Raw genomic sequence first — 19765 nt, 5'->3', positions numbered from 1 at the left:
CCATCAAACACTCCCAGGGCAGGTACAGCACGGGTTAGATACAGAATAAAGCTCCCTCTACACTGTCCCATCAAACACTCCCAGGGCAGGTACAGCACGGGTTAGATACAGAGTAAAGCTCCCTCTACACTGTCCCATCAAACACCCCCAGGGCAGGTACAGCACGGGTTAGGTACAGCACGGGTAAGATACAGAGTAAAGCTCCCTCTACACTGTCCCATCAAACACTCCCAGGGCAGGTACAGTACGGGTTAGATACCATCACAGAAGCCAGTCTTCAGCCAATTCGATTCACTCCACGTGATATCAAGAAACAGCTGAGTGCACTGGATACAGCAAAGGCTATGGGCCCCGACAACATCCCGGCTGTAGTGCTGAAGACTTGTGCTCCAGAACTAGCCGCGCCTCTAGCCAAGCTGTTCCAGTACAGCTACAACACTGGCATCTACCCGACAATGTGGAAAATTGCCCAGGTATGTCCTGTCCACAAAAAGCAGGACAAATTCAATCCGGCCAATTACCGCCCCATCAGTCTACTCTCAATCATCAGCAAAGTGATGGAAGGTGTCGTCGACAGTGCTATCAAGCGGCACTTACTCACCAATAACCTGCTCACCGATGTTCAGTTTGGGTTCCACCAGGACCACTCGGCTCCAGACCTCATTACAGCCTTGGTCCAAACATGGACAAAAGAGCTGAATTCCAGAGGTGAGGTGAGAATGACTGCCCTTGACATCAAGGCAGCATTTGACCAAGTGTGGCACCAAGGAGCCCTGGTAAAATTGAAGTCAATGGGAATCAGGGGAAAACTCTCCAGTGGCTGGAGTCATACCTAGCACAAAGGAAGATGGTAGTGTTTGTTGGAGGCCAATCATCTCAGCCCCAGGACATTGCTGCAGGAGTTCCTCGGGCAGTGTCCTGGACCCAACCATCTTCAGCTGCTTCATCAATGACCTTCCCTCCATCATAAGGTCAGAAATGGGGATGTTCGCTGATGATTGCAGTGTTCAGTTCCATTCGCAACCCCTCAAATAATGAAGCAGTCCGTGCCCGCATGCAGCAAGACCTGGACAACATCCAGGCTTGGGCTGATAAGTGGCAAGTAACATTCGTGCCAGACAAGAGAGTGTCTAACCACCTCCCCTTGACATTCAATAGCATTACCATCGCCGAATCCCCCACTATCAACATCCTGGGGGTCACCATTGACTAGAAACTTAACTGGATCAACCACATAAATACTGTGGCTGCAAGAGCAGGTCAGAGGCTGGGTATTCTGCGGCAAGTGACTCACCTCCTGACTCCCCAAAGCCTTTCCACCATCTACAAGGCAGAAGTCAGGAGTGTGATGGAATACTCTCCACTTGCCTGGATGAGTGCAGCTCCAAAAACACTCAAGAAGCTCAACACCATCCAGGACAAAGCAGCCCGTTTGATTGGCACCCCATCCACCACCCTAAACATTCACTCCCTTCACCACCGGCGCACTGTGGCTGCAGTGTGTACCATCCACAAGATGCACTGCAGCAACTCGCCAAGGCTTCTTCGACAGCACTTCCCAAACCCGCGACCTCTACCACCTAGAAGGACAAGGGCAGCAGGCACATGGGAACAACACCACCTGCACGTTCCCCTCCAAGTCACACACCATCCCGACTTGGAAATATATCTCCGTTCCTTCATCGTCGCTGGGTCAAAATCCCTGAACTCCCTTCTTAACAGCACTGTGGGCGAACCTTCACCACACGGACTGCAGCGGTTCAAGAAGGCGGCTCACCACCACCTTCTCAAGGGCAATTAGGGATGGGCAATAAATGCTGGCCTCGCCAGCGACGCCCACATCCCATGAACGAATGAAAAAAAAGATTCAGAGTAAAGCTCCCTCTACACTGTCCCATCAAACACTCCCAGGGCAGGTACAGCACGGGTTAGATACAGAGTAAAGCTCCCTCTACACTGTCCCATCAAACACTCCCAGGGCAGGTACAGCACGGGTTAGATGCAGAGTAAATCTCCCTCTACGTTGTCCCATCAAACACTCCCAGGGCAGGTACAGCACGGGTTAGATACAGAGTAAAGCTCCCTCTACACTGTCCCATCAAGCACTCCAAGGGCAGGTACAGCACGGGTTAGATACAGAGTAAAGCTCCCTCTACACTGTCCCATCAAACACTCCCGGGGCAGGTACAGCACGGGTTAGATACAGAGTAAAGCTCCCTCTACACTGTCCCATCAAACACTCCCAGGGCAGGTACAGCATGGGTTAGATACAGAGTAAAGCTCCCTCTACACTGTCCCATCAAACACTCCCAGGGCAGGTACAGGGTTAGATACAGAGTAAAGCTCCCTCTACACTGTCCCATCAAACACTCCCAGGGCAGGTACAGGGTTAGATACAGAGTAAAGCTCCCTCGACACTGTCCCATCAAACACTCCCAGGGCAGGTACAGGGTTAGATACAGAGTAAAGCTCCCTCTACACTGTCCCATCAAACACTCCGTGTGCCTTGTACGCAATAGAGCTGTCTGCTATGTACACAATAATCACGCTGCTAATCATTCTTTACTCTCTGGTTAGTTAGCATGTAGGGATCACACTGACCCAGTGCCTGATGATCCTGTTCCCATTCCCAGGACTGTTCTACATTCACTGTCAGTTGACGACCGCCATCGTTTGAGACAACCTCATTCATCCAAGCACAGGTAGGAAGAGGAAGGCAATAACCATGGGTGAGGGAATAATACAGAGGCACTGACTCAGTGCAGGTGGGTTCGGTTGTGCAGTAGTTATGTTACCGGAGTAATAATCCAGACAACATGAGTTCCAATCCCCGCCGCAGAATACCCAGCCTCTGACCTGCTCTTATAGGCACAGTATTTATGTGGCTGGTCCAGTTAAGTTTCGGGTCAATGGTGACCCCCAGGATGTTGATGGTGGGGGATTCGGCGATGGTAATGCCGTTGAATGTCAACGGGAGGTGGTTGGACTCTCTCTTGTTGGAGATGGTCATTGCCTGGCACTTATCTGGTGCGAATGTTACTTGCGACTTATCAGCCCAAGCCTGGATGTTGTCCAGGTCTTGCTGCATGCAGGCTCGGACTGCTTCATTATCTGAGGTGTTGCGAATGGAACCGAACACTGTGCAATCATCAGCGTACATTCCCATTTCTGACCTTATGATGGAGGGAAGGTCATTGATGAAGCAGCTGGAGATGGTTGGGCCTAGGACACTGCCCTGAGGAACTCCTGCAGCAATGTCCTGGGGCTGAGATGATTGGCCTCCAACAACCACTACCATCTTCCTTTGTGCTAGGTATGACTCCTTTGACATTGATCTACCTACAACAGGTTAATAAGGCCATAATAAAAGCAAACCAATCACTGGGGTTCATTTCTGGAGGGATAGAATTGAAAAGCAGGCAAGTTATGTTAAACTTGTATGGAACCTTGGTTGGACCACACTTGGAGTATTGTGAACAGTTCTGGTCTCCATATTATGAAAAGGATATAGAGGCACTGGAGAAGGTGCAAAAAAGATTCATAAGGATGATACCGGAACTGAGAGGGTTTTTTTTTATTCGTTCTTGGGATGTGGGTGTCGCTGGCGAGGCCGGCATTTATTGCCCATCCCTAATTGCCCTTGAGAAGGTGGTGGTGAGCCGCCATCTTGAACCGCTGCAGTCCGTGTGGTGACGGTTCCGATGACAGGTGGTCCGTCCGGTTTTATTCTTATTATGACGTTTTGTAGTGAGATTGTGTAACTGAGTGGCTTGCTAGGCCATTTCAGAAGGTGATTAAGAATCAACCACATTGCTGTGGGTCTGGAGTCACATATAGGCCAGATTGGGTAAGGACGGCAGGTTTCCTTCCCTAAAGGACATTAGTGAACCAGATGGGTTTTTACAACAATCTGGTAGTTTCATGGCCACCATTACTGATACTAGTTTTTTTTTAAATTCCAGATTTTTATTTAATTAATTGAATTTAAATTCCCCTACTGCTTTGGTGGGATTATGAACTCATGACTCTCGGATTACTAGTCCAGTAACGTAACTACTATGCTACTGTACCCAATAAGTTATACCTATCAGGAAAGATTGAGCAGACTGGGGCTCTTTTCTCTAGAAAAGAGAAGACTGAGTTGTGACCTGATCGAGGGCTTTAAGATTATGAAAGGGTTCGATAGGGTAGACGTAGAGAAGATGTTTTCACTTGTCGGAGAGACCAGAACTAGAGGCCATAAATATAAGATAGTCACTAATAAATCCAATAGGGAATTCAGGAGAAACTTCTTTACCCAGAGAGTGGTGAGAATGTGGAACTCGCTCCCACAAGGAGTAGTTAAGGTGAATAGTGTCGATACATTTAAGGAGAAGCTCGATAAACACACGAGGGAGAAAGGAATAGAAGGATATGCTGATAGGGTGAGATGGAGTAGGGAGGGAGGAGGCTCGTGTGGAGCATAAACACCAGCCTGGACCTGTTGGGCCGAATGGCCTGTTTCTGTGATGTACATTCTGTGTAATTCTATGTAATAACAACAAATTGCATTTACATAGCGCCTTTAACGTAGTAAAACGTCCCATGGCCAGTAAGCCTAACATCTGTTGTTGGGAAATTACTAGAGTCTATAATTAAGGATAGAGTGACTGAAAATTTTCAGCTGATCAGAGAGAGCCAGTATGGATTTGTAAAGGGTAGGCCATGCCTGACGAACCTGATTGAAGTTTTTGAAGAGGTGACTGAAGTAGTGGATAGGGGAATGTCAATGGATGTTGTTTATATGGACTTCCAGAAGGCATTCAATAAAGTCCCTCATAAGAGACTGTTAGCTAAAGTTCAAGCTCATGGAATTGATGGTAAATTATTGATCTGATTAGGAAATTGGCTGAGCGGCAGGAGACAGGGAGTAGGGATAATGGGCAGGTACTCAAATTGGCAGGATGTGACCAGTGGTGTCCCACAGGGATCAGTGTTCAACTATTCACTGTATTTATTAACGACTTAGATGACGGGATAGAGAGCCACATATCCAAGTTTGCCGATGATACAAAGATAGGCAGCATTGCAAGCAGTGTAGACGGAAGCATAAAATTACAGAGAGATATTAATAGATTAAGTGAATGGGCAAAACTGTGGCAAATGGATTTCAGTGTAGGCAAGTGTGAGGTCATCCACTTTGGACCTACATAGGATAGAACAGAGTACTTTCTAAATGGTGGAAAGCTCAAAACAGTGACGGTCCAAAGAGGCTTAGGGGTCCGTGTACATAGATCATTAAAATATCATGGACAGGTACAGAAAAGAATCAAAAAGGCTAATGGAATGCTGGCCTTTATATCTAGAGGACTAGGATACAAGGGGGTAGAAGTTTTGCTACAGCCATACAAAGCCCTGGTTAGACCACACCTGGAGTACTGTGTTCACTTCTGGGCACCGCACCTTAGGAAGGACATATTGGCGTTGGAGGGAGTGCAGCGTAGATTTACTAGAATGATACCTGGACTCCAAGGGTTAAATTATGAGGTGAGATTACACAAACTGGGGTTGTAGTCCCTGGAATTTAGAAGATTAAGGGGTGATTTGATTGAAGTTTTCAAGATATTAAGGGGATCTGATAGGGTAGATAGACAGAAACGATTTCCACTGGTTGGGGAATCTAGGACTAGGGGACATAGCCTAAAAATTAGAGCCAAGACTTTCAGGGGTGAAGTTAGGAAACACTCCTGCAAAGGGTGGTAGAAAATTGGAACTCTTGGCAAAAGAACCAAAGGTGACGTGAGGAAAAACTTTTTTACGGAGCGAGTAGTTTTGATCTGGAATGCGCTGCCTGAAAGGGTTGATTCAATAATAACTTTCAAAAAGGAATTGGATAAATATTTGAAGGGAAAGAATTTGCAGGGCTACGGGGAAAGAGCAGGGGAATGGGACTAGCTGGATTCCTCTTACAAAGAGCTGGCACTGGGCTCGATGGGCTGAATGGCCGCCTTCTGTGCTGTAACGATTCAATGATTCTGTGATTCTTCCGCAAACGGCAGTTGATGCTAGCTCAATTGTTAATTTTAAATTTGAGATTGATAGATTTTTAACTAAAGGTACTAAGGGATATGGGGCTACGGCAGGTATATGGAGTCAGGTCACAGGTCAGCCATGATCTCGTTGAATGGCGGAACAGGCTCGAGGGGCTGAATGGCCTCCTCCTGTTCCTATGTTCCCAAGGCGCTTCACAGGAGTGATTATCAGACAAAATTTGACACCGAGCCACATAAGGAGATATTAGGACAGGTGACCAAAAGCTTGGTCAAAGAGGTAGGGTTTAAGGAGCTTCTTAAAGGAAGAGAGAGAGGCGGAGAGGTTTAGGGATGGAATTCCAAAGCTTAGGGTCCAGGCAGCTGAAGGCACGGCCGCCAATGGTGGAGCGATTAAAATCGGGAATGCGCAAGAGGCAAGAATTGGAGGAGCGCAGAGATCTCGGGGGGTTGTAGGGCTGGAGGAGGTTACAGAGATAGGGAGGGGGCGAGGCCATGGAGAGATTTGAACATGAGTGTGAGAATTTTAAAATCAAGGCATTGCCGGACCGGGAGCCAATGAAGGTCAGCGAGCACAGGGGTGATGGGTGAACGGGACTTGATGCGAGTTAGGATACGGGCAGCAGAGTTTTGGATGAACTGAAGTCAACAGCTGGTGGTGTAAATCCTGAGTAGGAGACTAACACTGCTCTCTTTATCTCAATAAGCTTCAGTGTGGATCAGCCCCAGGTAAGGTGAATTACTGAGGTGCATGCAAGGTGCGGAGAGGTGTTGGACTGACCTGGAGATAGGCAGTGCTCTTTACACATGTGGCACCTGGATCCTTAGATAGGAAAGGTGGTCTCAGAGGAGGGGGTTCAACCTGGAACCCACACTGACCAGCTCCTGGGCACTGAACCCCCAACACAGGAATCTACACTATTCACAGGGATCTACTCACTGTTACCATTCATAGAGAAATAATACAGGCAGGGATCCACTCACTGTTACCATTAATAGAGACATAATACACTCAGGGATCTACTCATTGTCACCATTCATAGAGACATAATTCACTCAGGGATCTACTCACTGTTACCAATCATAGAGATCTAGTGCACTCAGGGAACCAGTCACTGTTATCATTCATAGAGATCTAGTGCACTCAGGGAACCAGTCACTGTTATCATTCATAGAGATCTAGTGCACTCAGGGAACCAGTCACTGTTACCATTCACAGAGATCTGGTTCACTCAGGGATCTACTCACTGAACCATTCATAGAGACATAATTCACTCAGGGATCTACTGACTGTTACCAATCATAGAGATCTAGTGCACTCAGGGAACCAGTCACTGTTACCATTCACAGAGATCTGGTTCACTCAGGGATCTACTCACTGAACCATTCATAGAGACATAATACATTCAGGGATCTACTCACAGTGTTACCATTCATAGAGATATAATACACCCAGGGATCTACTCTGGTACCAATCACAGAGATATAATGCAATCAGGGATCTATTCACTGTTACTATTCATAGCAATATAATGCATTCAGGGATCTACTCACTTACCATTCACAGAGATATAATACATTCAGGGATCTACTCACCATTACCATTCACAGAGATATAATACACTCAGGGATCTACTCACTGTTACCATTCACAGAGATATAATATGCTCAGGGATCTACTGACTCTGGGAAGGGAGTTTTATTTTAAAAAAAATTATACTAGCAAATCTCTTGTGGAGTTTCTTGTGGTGAGTCAGAGGATATTCTGTTGGTAACATTAGGGGTGTTATCAGGTAAAAGTGTGACGGGGATAATGTTACAGGAAATAAATGTCACACTTACTGGAAGTGCAGCTACAGGCAAGAAATACGTTAACAGTGAAGTCCCCGCGTGGGGTCAGGTGATGAATATACAAGATGGCGGCCAAGTTGGGAGTGAGACTTCAGAAACCCACTCCACACTGCCACCAAGTGGCCAGCGCCTGCACTGCTCCGTGACAGTTGACATAGCAAAAATTGAACGGGAGATGTTGACTTTACAATGGCAAATGTTAACAGAGAAACAGGACCAAAATTTGTGACAACAGGAAGTAAAGTTTGTGGAAGATCATTAAAACTCTTGTGTGGAGCATGCCATACACAAGAGTGTTAATGATATGTAGATAGATTTTTATTATTGGTTTGACCGATCCTACTAACATAAAGAAAAAAAAGGAAAGACTTGCATTTCTGCAGTGCCCTTCATAACCTCAGGACGTCCCAAAGCGCTTTACAGCCAGTGAAGTACTTTTGAAGTGTAGCCACTGTTGTAATGTGGGAAACACGTTGGCCAATTTGTGCTCCCACGAACAGCAATGTGATAATGACCAGATAATCTGTTTTAGTGATGTTGGTTGAGGGATAAATATTGACCCCCCAGGACACGGGGCAGAACTCCCCCCTGCTCTTCTTCAAAACAGTGCCCTGGGATCTTTTACGTCCACCTGAGAGGGCTGACAGGGCCTTTGTTTAATGCCTCATCTGAAAAACAGCACCTCACTCCCTCGTTACTGGAACTAGGGTGTCAGCCTGGATTATGGGCTCAAGTCTCTGGAGTGAGGACCCAAACCCACAACCTTCTGACTCAGAGGCGAGAGTGTTACCCACTGGGCCATGGCTGACGTGGAGGGAGTGCTTAGAACAGAGGGGCCCTCAAACAGAAAACTGGGTTTTACGCTGGGATGACACAAACAGGGAAAATAAACGAAACGATGTCGTCCTTTGGTCGTCTGCCGGAATCTTCACTCCGCTCGTTACGCTCGTGCGGGATTTTAATTTTATTTCCCTGTTCCCAATCTTTAGGCCAGAGGAACATTCCCAGATCGGGCTGGATGAGCAGGATGAAGAGTCCAGGACACACCAGGAACAAGTGAAGGAGGTAATTCCAGGAAATGTCTGACTTTTCCACATGAGGCAGTGGTTCTGAATGTTAAAGCATTGTTTTTTTTGATTTACGATCCACTTGAAGGGGCCTATAACCTCGAGGGGGGGGCCTCCGTTTCAATCTAGTTCAGGCTATTCATAGAATCATAGAATGATACCGAACAGAAGGAGGCCATTCGGCCCATCGTTCCTCTGCCGACTCTTTGAAAGAGCTGTCCAATTAGTCCCACCCCCCTGCTCTTTCCCCATAGCCCCGTAAATTTTTTCCCTTCAAGTATTTATCCAATTTGCTTTTGAAAGTTATTATTGAATCTGCTTCCACCGCCCTTTCAGGCAGTGAATTCCAGATCAGGACAACTCGCTGCATAAAAAAAATATTTCCTCATGTCACCTCTGGCTCTTTTGCCGATCACCTTAAATCCGTGCCCTCTGGTTACCGACTATCCGTCACTGGAAACAGTTTCTCCTTATTTACTCTATCAAAACCCTTCATGATGTTGAACACCGCGATCAAATCTCCCCTTAACCTTCTCTGTTCCAAGGAGAACAATCCCAGCTTCTCCAGTCTCTCCACATAACTGAAGTCCCTCATCCCCGGCACCATTCCAGTAAATCTCCTCTGCACCCCTCTCCAAGGCCTTGACATCCTGTCGAGCTGTGAGAGGAGCCCCTGCGAGCGGACTCTCTCCATCCCATCACAGCGCCCACAGGATACAGGTTGTCTGCTCTCTTCTGGTCGTGTTAGAACCTCATGTGCAGCATTAGCATGAGGCCAGCAACACCGGAGAATGATGGACCGAGAATGGGAGATCAGGGACTGTTCCGTCTGGTGGGCCAGATTTATGGGGTACAGCGATGTGATGGTTGTATTACTGGACCCGTTATTCCAGAGAACGGGAGTTCAAATCCCAACCATTTGAGAATTTGAATTCAGTTTCAAAACAAAATCTGGGAATAAAAAGCCGGTCTCAGTAAAAGTGACCATGGAGCTGTCGGATTGTCGTAAAAACCCATCTGGTTCACTGATGTCCCTTTAGGGAAGGAAACCTGCCGTCCTTACCCGGTCTGGGCCTATATGTGACTCCAGTCCCCACAGCAACGTGGTTGACTCTTAACCGCCCTCTGAAGTGACCCAGCAAATCACTCAGTTTATCAAACTGCGACCAGTGGTTTATGGAGATGGCCCACTGCCACCTTCTCAGGGCGACTGGACTAATGGTGCTTTTTAAATCATTCTCGGGATGTGGGCGTCGCTGGCGAGGCCGGCATTTATTGCCCATCCCTAATTGCCCTTGAGAAGGTGGTGGTGAGCCGCCTTCTTGAACCGCTGCAGTCCGTGTGGTGAAGGTTCTCCCACAGTGCTGTTAGGAAGGGAGTTCCAGGATTTTGACCCAGCGACGATGAAGGAACGGCGATATATTTCCGAGTCGGGATGGTGTGTGTTTTGGAGGAGGTGATGGCGTTCCCGTGCACCTGTTACCCTTTTTACTGCTGTTAGTGCTGTCTGATAACCCCTGACCTCTCCACCACCCCCCCGCCCACCCCACCAACCCAGGCCTATGCCTTGTTGGCAGCGAGAGAGGCGGAAATCCTTCTCATCCAGCGAGGGGAACTCAAATGCAAGAAGAAGGCGCCGCGGTCAAAGGAGGTCCTGCAGGAAGGCTTCAGGAAATACATGCAGCTGTTCTACGTCGAGACTCCCAGGATCGAGGTCAGTCCCAGGCCACAACACACTGACCACCCGCCCACTCCCCACCATGACAGGGGCGGCACAGTCTGGCAATACAAATGGGCTGCACCAAGGGTTGGGACTGTACTCTGTGTGTGCCTGTGTCTGTGTCTGTGTCTGTATCTGTATCTGTGTCTGTGTTTGTGACTGTGTCTGTGTCTGTATCTGTGTCTGTGTTTGTGACTGTGTTTGTATCTGTGCCTGTGCCTGTGCTGTGCCTGTTTCTGTGTCTGTGTCTGTGTCTGTATCTGTGTCTGTGTTTGTGACTGTGTTTGTATCTGTGCCTGTGCCTGTGCTGTGCCTGTTTCTGTGTCTGTGTCTGTGTTTGTATCTGTGTCTGTGTCTGTATCTGTGTCTGTGTTTGTGACTGTGTTTGTATCTGTGCCTGTGCCTGTGCTGTGCCTGTTTCTGTGTCTGTGTCTGTGTTTGTGTCTGTGATGTGTCATGTCTGTGAATGTGCTGTGCCTGTGTCTGTTCCATATCTGTGCCTGTGACTGTGCTGTGTCTGTGTTTGTGCTGTACCCGTGTCTGTGCCTGTGTCTGTGCTTGTGTCTATCCCTGTGTCTGTGTCTATGCTGTGTCTGTGTCTGTGCCTGTACCTGTACCTGTGTCTGTGCCTGTGTCTGTGTTGTGTCTGTATCTGTTTCTGTTTTTGTGTCTGTGTTGTATCTGTGTTTGACTCTCTCTATCTCTCTCCCTGTTTCTCGATCTCTCACTACCTCTCCCTTTCTTTCTCTGTTTCTCTCCTCCTCTCAATCTCCCTTTTGTCTCTCCCACTCTGTCTCGCTCTCTCACCCATCTCTGTCTTTTTTTCTCTCTCCGTCTGTCTGTTTCTGTCTGTCCCTCTCCCCCTTGGGGACAGTCCCCGGTAATTAGGAGGAGGGAGATCGGTAATCGGGGGGGGAGATCGGTAATCGGGGGGGGGGGGAGATCGGTAATCGGGGGGGGGAGATCGGTAATCGGGGGGGGGGGGAGATCGGTAATCGGGGGGGGGGAGATCGGTAATCGGGGGGGGGGGGGAGATCGGTAATCGGGGGGGGGGGGAGATCGGTAATCGGGGGGGGGGGGGGAGATCGGTAATCGGGGGGGGGGAGATCGGTAATCGGGGGGGGGGGGAGATCGGTAATCGGGAGGGGGGGAGATCGATAATTGGGGGGGAGATCGGTAATCGGGGGGGGGGGGAGATCGGTAATTGGGGGGGAGATCGGTAATCGGGGGGGGGGAGATCGGTAATCGGGGGGGGGGGAGATCGGTAATCGGGGAGGGGGAGATCGATAATCGGGGGAGATCGGTAATCGGGGGGGGGGAGATCGGTAATTGGGGGGGAGATCGGTAATCGAGGGGGGGGAGATCGGAAATTGGGGTGGGGGAGATCGGTAATCGGGGGGGAGATCGGAAATCGGGGGGGGGGAGATCGGTAATCGGGGGGGGGGAGATCGGTAATCGGGGGGGGGGAGATCGGTAATCGGGGGGGGGGGGATCAGTAATCGGGGGGGGGGAGATCAGTAATCGGGGGGGGGGGGAGATCGGTAATCGGGGGGGGGGGGAGATCAGTAATCGGGGGGGGGGGGGAGATCAGTAATCGGGGGGGGGGGGAGATCAGTAATCGGGGGGGGGGGGAGATCAGTAATCGGGGGGGGGGGAGATCAGTAATCGGGGGGGGGGGAGATCAGTAATCGGGGGGGGGGGAGATCGGTAATCGGGGGGGGGGGAGATCGGTAATCGGGGGGGGGGGGGAGATCGGAAATCGGGGGGGGGGGGGAGATCAGTAATCGGGGGGGGGGGGAGATCAGTAATCGGGGGGGGGGGGGAGATCGGTAATCGGGTGGGGGGGGGGAGATCGGTAATTGGGAGGGGGGAAGACCGAAGGGTTCCTTGAGGACCTGGGGCGGGGGGGGGGGGTGCTCCAGCTCCTCCTGGCCCACAGGGATTGGTGAAACAGGCACTCGCCTCGTAGACCCGGACGCTCCCGCCTCCCTTTCACTGGATGAGTTTCCCGAGCCCTGGGAAACCCGGCAGCAGCAACGGTGAATATTAAATCGGGCCCCCCCCCAATTGCACCGTCGGAGCCGGGTTTAAACGTGTCACTAAGCGCCCTGTCCCCCCACAGACACCCCGATATCCATCGCCGCGGAAATGGCGACAGGCGCGTGCATGAGCTGTCGGGGTCGGGTTCACTCTTTAACCCCTCCCCCCCCGTCCCTCTCCCCCCCCCTTGTTGTGGAGACAGTGGCTTCGATTTCTGGTGGTGGGGTGGGGCGTAATGGGGTGGGGTGGAGTGAGGGGAGAGGGGGAAGCTTACTCTCTCTGTCCCAGGCTCGAGCCGCTCGACCCGAATTGCTGGCGGCCGAGGGCCAGAGCCAGTATTGGGGTTCTCTCACCTTTGCAGTCGGAAGCCCCCTCTCTTACCCCCTTCACCTGTGATATTTTTGCAAGATTCCCGAGCAGGAGATTTTCGAACCCGATGAGAAGCCTCTGCGTCGTGCCGAGTCACCGTACGCGTGTATAAACGTGAGCAGAGGATTCTTTCCCCGGCTGGATCTGCCCAAACCCTGGGACGATGTCAACGACATGGAGAAGATCGTAAGTGGTGGCATCAGTGAGCGGCGCGCGCCCATCACCTGCTCGTAGTGTTTCACGTTTGGGTTTTAGCATTTCGCCCCCCCCCCGCCCGAGATCGGGGTCAGGGTTGAATGGGGAAACGATCCTATGGGCAGGTCTACCCCCGCCCCCCCCCCCCCTCACTTTGCCGGCCGAGGCTCAGTCGGCGCCATTCTTGTCTCTGAGTTTAGAAGGTCACGGTGTTCGAGTACCCACTCCAGCGACTCGAGCCCCATAATCCAGGCCCGCCCTCCAATACTGAGGGAGCGCCGCGCTCTCAGAGCGCGCCGCCTTTCGGATGAGATATTAAACCCTGTCTGCCCTCTCGGGTGGTCGCAAAAGATCCCACGGCCTGCTATTTTGAAGAAGAGCAGGGGGAGTTCTCCCCGGTGTCCTGGGCCAGTATTTATCCCTCCACCAACATCGATAAAAAACAGATTACCCGGTCATTATCACATTGTTGATTGTGGGATCTTGCTGTGCACAAATTAGCTGCGTGTTTCCTACATTGCGACAGTGATGACACTTCAAAAGTACCTCGTCGGCTGTAAAGCGGTTTGGGATGTCTCGAGTTGGTGAAAGGCGCTATATAAATGCAAGTTCTTTAGTTGTTCTTTTAGCTCTCCCGGGGGGGGGGCCAATTCCGGCCACTTGCGCATCCCCGATTTTAATCGCTCCACCATTGGCGGCCGTGCCTTCAGCTGCCTGGGCCCTAAGCTCTGGAATTCCCTCTCCTCCTCTCCCCCTCTCTCTCCTCCTTTAAGACGCTCCTTAAAACCTACCTCTTTGACCAAGCTTTTGGTCACCTGTCCTAATATCTCCTTATGTGGCTCGGTGTCAAATTTTGTTTGATAATCACCCCTGGGACGTTTTACTACGTTAAAGGCGCTATATAAATGCAAGTTGTTGTTGTGTAAGTGACGCCAAAATGACTTTCTCCCACCCGTTGTGGATATTTCTCCCCCACTGACCCTCTTACTCTTGTAAACAATTTTACAACACCAAGTTATAGTCCAGCAATTTTATTTTAAATTCACAAGCTTTCGGAGGCTTCCCCCTTCGTCAGGTAAATGTCTAACATTTACCTGACGAAGGGGGAAGCCTCCGAAAGCTTGTGAATTTAAAATAAAATTGCTGGACTATAACTTGGTGTTGTAAAATTGTTTACAATTGTCAACCCCAGTCCATCACCTCTTACTCTTGGCAGTTAAGGTGAGACTGTCGATTCACCGTGTTGGGATTCTCGTTTGTGAACTCATGACCCAGCACGAAGGAATCTGTATGTCCCTCGGAAACTAATGATTGTAACTCGCACCAAGTCCCGTTCACCCATCACCCCCTGCGCTCGCCGACCTACATTGGCTCCCGGTCCGGGAACGCCTCGATTTTAAAATTCTCATCCTTGTTTTCAAATCCCTCCATGGCCCTCGCCCCCTCCCCTATCTCTGTAACCTCCTCCAGCCCCTACAGCCCCCCGAGATCTCTGCGCTCCTCCAATTCTGGCACCCCTCACTCCCACATCCCTCGTGCCTTCAGCTCCCTCGGCCCCCAGCTCTGGAATTTCCTTGCCTAAACCTCTAATAACGCCCATCCCTCGTTTCCCTGAGAAGGTCGTGCTGGGCCATCCACTTCAGTCACAGGTTGATGCAAGCGAACCCAGGAACTACACAGCATGGAGCGCCTACACTGAACACAGCGCTGCACCCATCCCACCATTACACCAAACACAGCCCCCAGATAAGAGGCACGTTGGTGTGGGACTGGAGTCACATATAGGCCCAGACCGGGTAAGGACGGCAGGTTTCCTTCCCTAAAGGGACATTACTGAACCAGTTGGGTTTTTACGACAATCCGACAGCTTCACGGTCACTTTTACTGACACCGGCTTTTTATTCCCAGATTTTTTTTGAACTGAATTCAAATTCTCAAACTGCCCAGGGTGGGATTACTTCCCACGCTGCTTTTTGTGTCAGCTTGGGTCAGAGGGTCGTGGGTTCAATCCCACTCCAGAGACTCCAGCACATAATCCAGGCCGACACTCCCAATGCAGTACTGAGGGAGCGCCGCACTGTCGGAGGGTCAGTACTGAGGGAGCGCCGCACTGTCGGAGGGTCAGTACTGAGGGAGCGCCGCACTGTCGGAGGGTCAGTACTGAGGGAGTGCTGCACTGTCGGAGGGTCAGTACTGAGGGAGAGCCGCACTGTCGGAGGGTCAGTACTGAGGGAGCGCCGCGCTGTCGGAGGGTCAGTACTGAGGGAGAGCCGCACTGTCGGAGGGTCAGTACTGAGGGAGAGCCGCACTGTCGGAGGGTCAGTACCGAGGCTGCGCCGCACTGTCGGAGGGTCAGTACTGAGGGAGAGCCGCACTGTCGGAGGGTCAGTACTGAGGGAGCGCCGCGCTGTCGGAGGGTCAGTACTGAGGGAGCGCCGCACTGTCGGAGGGTCAGTACTGAGGGAGCGCCGCGCTGTCGGAGGGTCAGTACTGAGGGAGCGCCGCACTGTCGGAGGGTCAGTACTGAGGGAGCGCTGCACTGTCGGAGGGTCAGTACTGAGGGAGTGCTGCACTGTCGGAGGGTCGGTACTGAGGGAGCGCCGCACTGTCGGAGGGTCAGTACTGAGGGAGCGCCGCGCTGTCGGAGGGTCAGTACTGAGGGAGCGCCGCGCTGTCGGAGGGTCAGTACTGAGGGAGAGCCGCACTGTCGGAGGGTCAGTACTGAGGGAGCGCCGCACTGTCGGAGGGTCGGTACTGAGGGAGGGCTGCACTGTCGGAGGGTCAGTACTGAGGGAGCGCTGCACTGTCGGAGGGTCAGTACTGAGGGAGCGCCGCGCTGTCGGAGGGTCAGTACCGAGGGAGTGCTGCACTGTTGGAGGGTCAGTACTGAGGGAGCGCTGCACTGTCGGAGGGTCAGTACTGAGGGAGCGCCGCACTGTCGGAGGGTCAGTACTGAGGGAACGCCGCACTGTCGGAGGGGCAGTACTGAGGGAGTGCTGCACTGTCGGAGGGGCCGTCTTTCGGTTGAGATGTTAAACTGAGGCCCCGTCTGCCTCTCAGTGGATGTAAAAGATCCCACGGCCACTATTTCGAAGAAGAGCAGGGGGGAGTTCTCCCCGGTGTCCTGGGGCCAATATTTATCCCTCAACCAACATCACTAATAACAGATTATCTGGTCATTTATCTCATTACTGTTTGTGGGATCTTGCTGTGCGCAAATTGGCTGCCGCGTTTCCTACATTACAACAGTGACTAAATTTCAAAAAAGTACTTCATTGGCTGTAAAGCGCTTCGGGACGTCCTGAGGTGGGAAGAGGCGCTGTAGAAATGTGAGTCTCTTTCTGTCTTAATTCCCTAATCAGTCCGGGGAATGCGGGCATCGCCCCGTAGTTAGACGGAGCTCAAATCTCACCTGTGCGCTGATCTGTGAGTGCGCGGTTGATTCGTTAATTCCTCTGATTGATTTATCTATTTCCCCCCAGGCCAGGGGTTTACCGAGTGGAGCTGGACCTCCCACCATCCCCATTGCCCTGGACGGCCTCATCCCCAATTCGGTGCTGCTACGCCTGGTCTGGCCCCTGGAGCATTGGGAACTCCTGGAGGAGTCGGAGCCAGAGTCCAAGGTTGTGTCCAGGGTTGTGTCCAAGGAATTGTTTAAATCGAAGCATTCGCAGGTACCGACTGGTCAGGTCAGAGAGAACGCACCCCCTGCCGCAGTGGTGGGCGGTGGGTGGGGGGGCACTCGGTGGGTAGAGGCGAGCATTTGGCCGTCCAGACCCGACCTGGGGTCCCACTGTTGCAATTCAGCAGCTTGGTTGACCTCAGCTGGACCCTACAGACGGCCTCAGCAACTACCCCCCACCCCCCGAATTAGGAAAGGGGGGGAGACAACAAAAAAATAATTTAAAAAGTCCCACCTGCATTTGTGTGCGAACGGAATCATTGCTCGACCGTGCTGCATCCTGTGGTTGAATAGCTGGGCCGAGACCTGGGCGCCAGCAAGATCTGGGAACATGGAAACAGGAGGAGGCCATTCAGCCCCTCGAGCCTGAACCCCCATTCAATCAGATCAGGGCTGATCTGGATCTCAACTCCATTTTCCCGCCTTTGCTCCATATCCCTCGATACCCTCACCCAACAAAAATCTACTGCTCTCAGTCTTGAAATTTTCAATTGAGCCCCCAGTCTCAACAGTCTTTTGGGGGGAGAGAGTTCCAGATTTCCACTCCCCTTTGTGTGAAGAAGTGCTTCCTGACATCACCCCTGAACGGCCTGGCTCTAATTTTAAGGTTCTGCCCCCTTGTTCTGGACTCCCCCCACCACCAGAGGAAATAGTTTCTCTCTATCGACCCTATTGAATGCCATTATCATTTTAAATGCCTCGATTAAATCACCCCTCAATCTTCTAAACTCGAGGGAATACAAGCCCAGTCTGTGCAACCTGACCTCATAATTTAACCCTCTAAGCCCCGGTATCATTCTGGTGAATCTGCGCTGCACCCCCTCCAAGGCCGATATATCCTTCCTGAGGTGCGGTGCCCAGAACTGAACGCAGTATCTCTAGATGGGGTCTGAGCAGGGCTCTGTACATCTGAAGCATCACTTCCTCCCCTTTGTATTCCAGCCCCCGAGATAAAGGCCAACATCCCATTAGCCTTTTTGATTACTTTCTGTAACTGTGCACTAGCTTTTAGTGATTTGTGTACATGGACCCCTAAATCCCTTCACTCCTCCACGGCTCCTAGTTTCTCAGATCCAAAGTGGATGTCCTCACACTTCTCCACATTGAACTCCATCTGCCGATAGCTTTGCTCACTTAATCTATCAATGTCCCTTTGTAACTTCCTCCTCCCTTCCACACTACTTACTGTCCCACCTAACTTAGTGTCACCTGCAAACTCAGATACACAACTCTCTAATCCTTCATCTAAGTCATTGGTCTACGAGGTGAAAAGTTGAGGCCCCTGAACAGATCCCTGGGGAACACCACTTGCCTCATCCCGCCAATCAGAGAACGTTCCCTTTATCCGGTGACGTTGTATGCAGAGTATTATTTAAATGGTGATAGATTGGGGAATGCTGATGTGCAAAGGGACCTGGGTGTCCTTGTACACCAGTCACTGAAAGCAAACATGCAGGTGCAGCAAGCAGTTAGGAAGGCAAATGGTATGTTGGCTTTTATTACAAGAGGATTTGAGTACAGGAGTAAAGATGTCTTGCTGCAGTTATACAGGGCCTTGGTGAGACCGCACCTGGAGTATTGTGTGCGATTTTAGTCTCCTTACCTAAGAAAGGATATTCTTGCCATAGAGGGAGTGCAACGAAGGTTCACCAGACTGATTCCTGGGATGGCGGGATTGTCGTATGAGGAGAGATTGAGTGGACTCGGCCTGTATTCTCTGGAGTTTAGAAGAATGAGAGGTGATCTCATTGAAACATACAAAATTCTTACAGGGCTCGACAGGGTAGATGCAGGGAGGACGTTTCCCCTGGCTGGGGAGTCTCGAACCAGGGGTCACAGTCTCAGGATAAGGGGTCGGCCATTTAGGACTGAGATGAGGAGAAATTTCTTCACTCAGAGGGTGGTGAATCTTTGGAATTCTCTACCCCAGAGGGCTGTGGAGGCTCAGTCATTGAGTACATTCAAAACAGAGATCGATAGATTTCTAGATATTAAAGGCATCAAGGGATGTGGGGATGGTGCAGGAAAATGGCGCTGAGGTAGAAGATCAGCCATAATCTTGTTGAATGGCGGAGCAGGCTCGAGGGGTCGGACGGCCTACTCCTGCTCCTATTTCTTATGTTCTTATGATCCCCACTCTCTGTCTCCTACCTCCCAACCAATTACCCACCCATGAGAGATGGGGAAACAGGAAGAACAGCTGGTGAATTTTTTCTTAAAGGGACATTGTCCTTGTGGGGGGCGGGGCAGGAGGGGTTTTGTTCAGGGAGGGGGGATGGTGTTTTTTTCAGTCTGGTGATGTTGTTTTCCTCTCCTGTTGCTTACACCAATCAGCCCTTAAAAGGGGTTGGAATGTTCTCCTGTTCCAAGTGCTTCTGCACCGTGCATTAGAAAAAATATTTTAATAATACTGATTGGGCAAGTGTGAGCTCATCCACTCTGGACCTAAGAAAGATAAATCGGAGTATTTCCTAAATGGTGAGAAACTAGGAACTGTGGAGGAGCAGAGGGGTTTGGGTGTCCGTGTACACAAATCATTATAAGTAGGCAGACACAAAAAGTAATCAAAAAGGCTAATGGGATGTTGGCCTTTATCGCGGGGTCTGGAATACAAAGGGGAGGAAGTGATGCTTCAGTTGTACAGAGCCCTGGTCAGACCCCATCTGGAGATACTGCGTTCAGTTCTGGGCACCGCACCTCAGGAAGGATATATTGGCCTTGGAGGGGTCGGCATTTATTGTCCATCCCTAGTTTCCCTGAGGGCGTTACGAATCAATCCCGTGGTGTGGGACGGGAGTCACGTGTAGGCCAG

At 50.8% G+C, this 19765-nt stretch overlaps 2 protein-coding genes across 3 annotated transcripts in view; one reads left to right on the top strand and one right to left on the bottom strand.

Moving 5' to 3' along the window:
- Nucleotides 1-19765, bottom strand: part of LOC137300050 (fucolectin-1-like) — a 433112-nt gene that overhangs the window by 161973 nt on the left and 251374 nt on the right. The window lies entirely within an intron of this gene.
- Nucleotides 1-19765, top strand: part of LOC137300004 (WD repeat-containing protein 97-like) — a 129526-nt gene that overhangs the window by 12624 nt on the left and 97137 nt on the right. Inside the window, exons 4-8 of the mRNA XM_067969081.1 lie at nucleotides 2578-2702; nucleotides 8870-8945; nucleotides 10506-10661; nucleotides 13116-13262; nucleotides 16754-16945. Of these exons, the coding sequence (XP_067825182.1) occupies nucleotides 2578-2702; nucleotides 8870-8945; nucleotides 10506-10661; nucleotides 13116-13262; nucleotides 16754-16945 (696 nt within the window). The remainder of the gene's footprint in view (nucleotides 1-2577; nucleotides 2703-8869; nucleotides 8946-10505; nucleotides 10662-13115; nucleotides 13263-16753; nucleotides 16946-19765) is intronic.

The sequence above is a fragment of the Heptranchias perlo genome, chromosome 2 (genome assembly GCF_035084215.1).
Source record: "Heptranchias perlo isolate sHepPer1 chromosome 2, sHepPer1.hap1, whole genome shotgun sequence".
Lineage (NCBI taxonomy): Eukaryota > Metazoa > Chordata > Chondrichthyes > Hexanchiformes > Hexanchidae > Heptranchias > Heptranchias perlo.
Note: the sequence above shows the minus strand (reverse complement) of the source record. Positions and strands in the feature narration are given on the sequence as shown.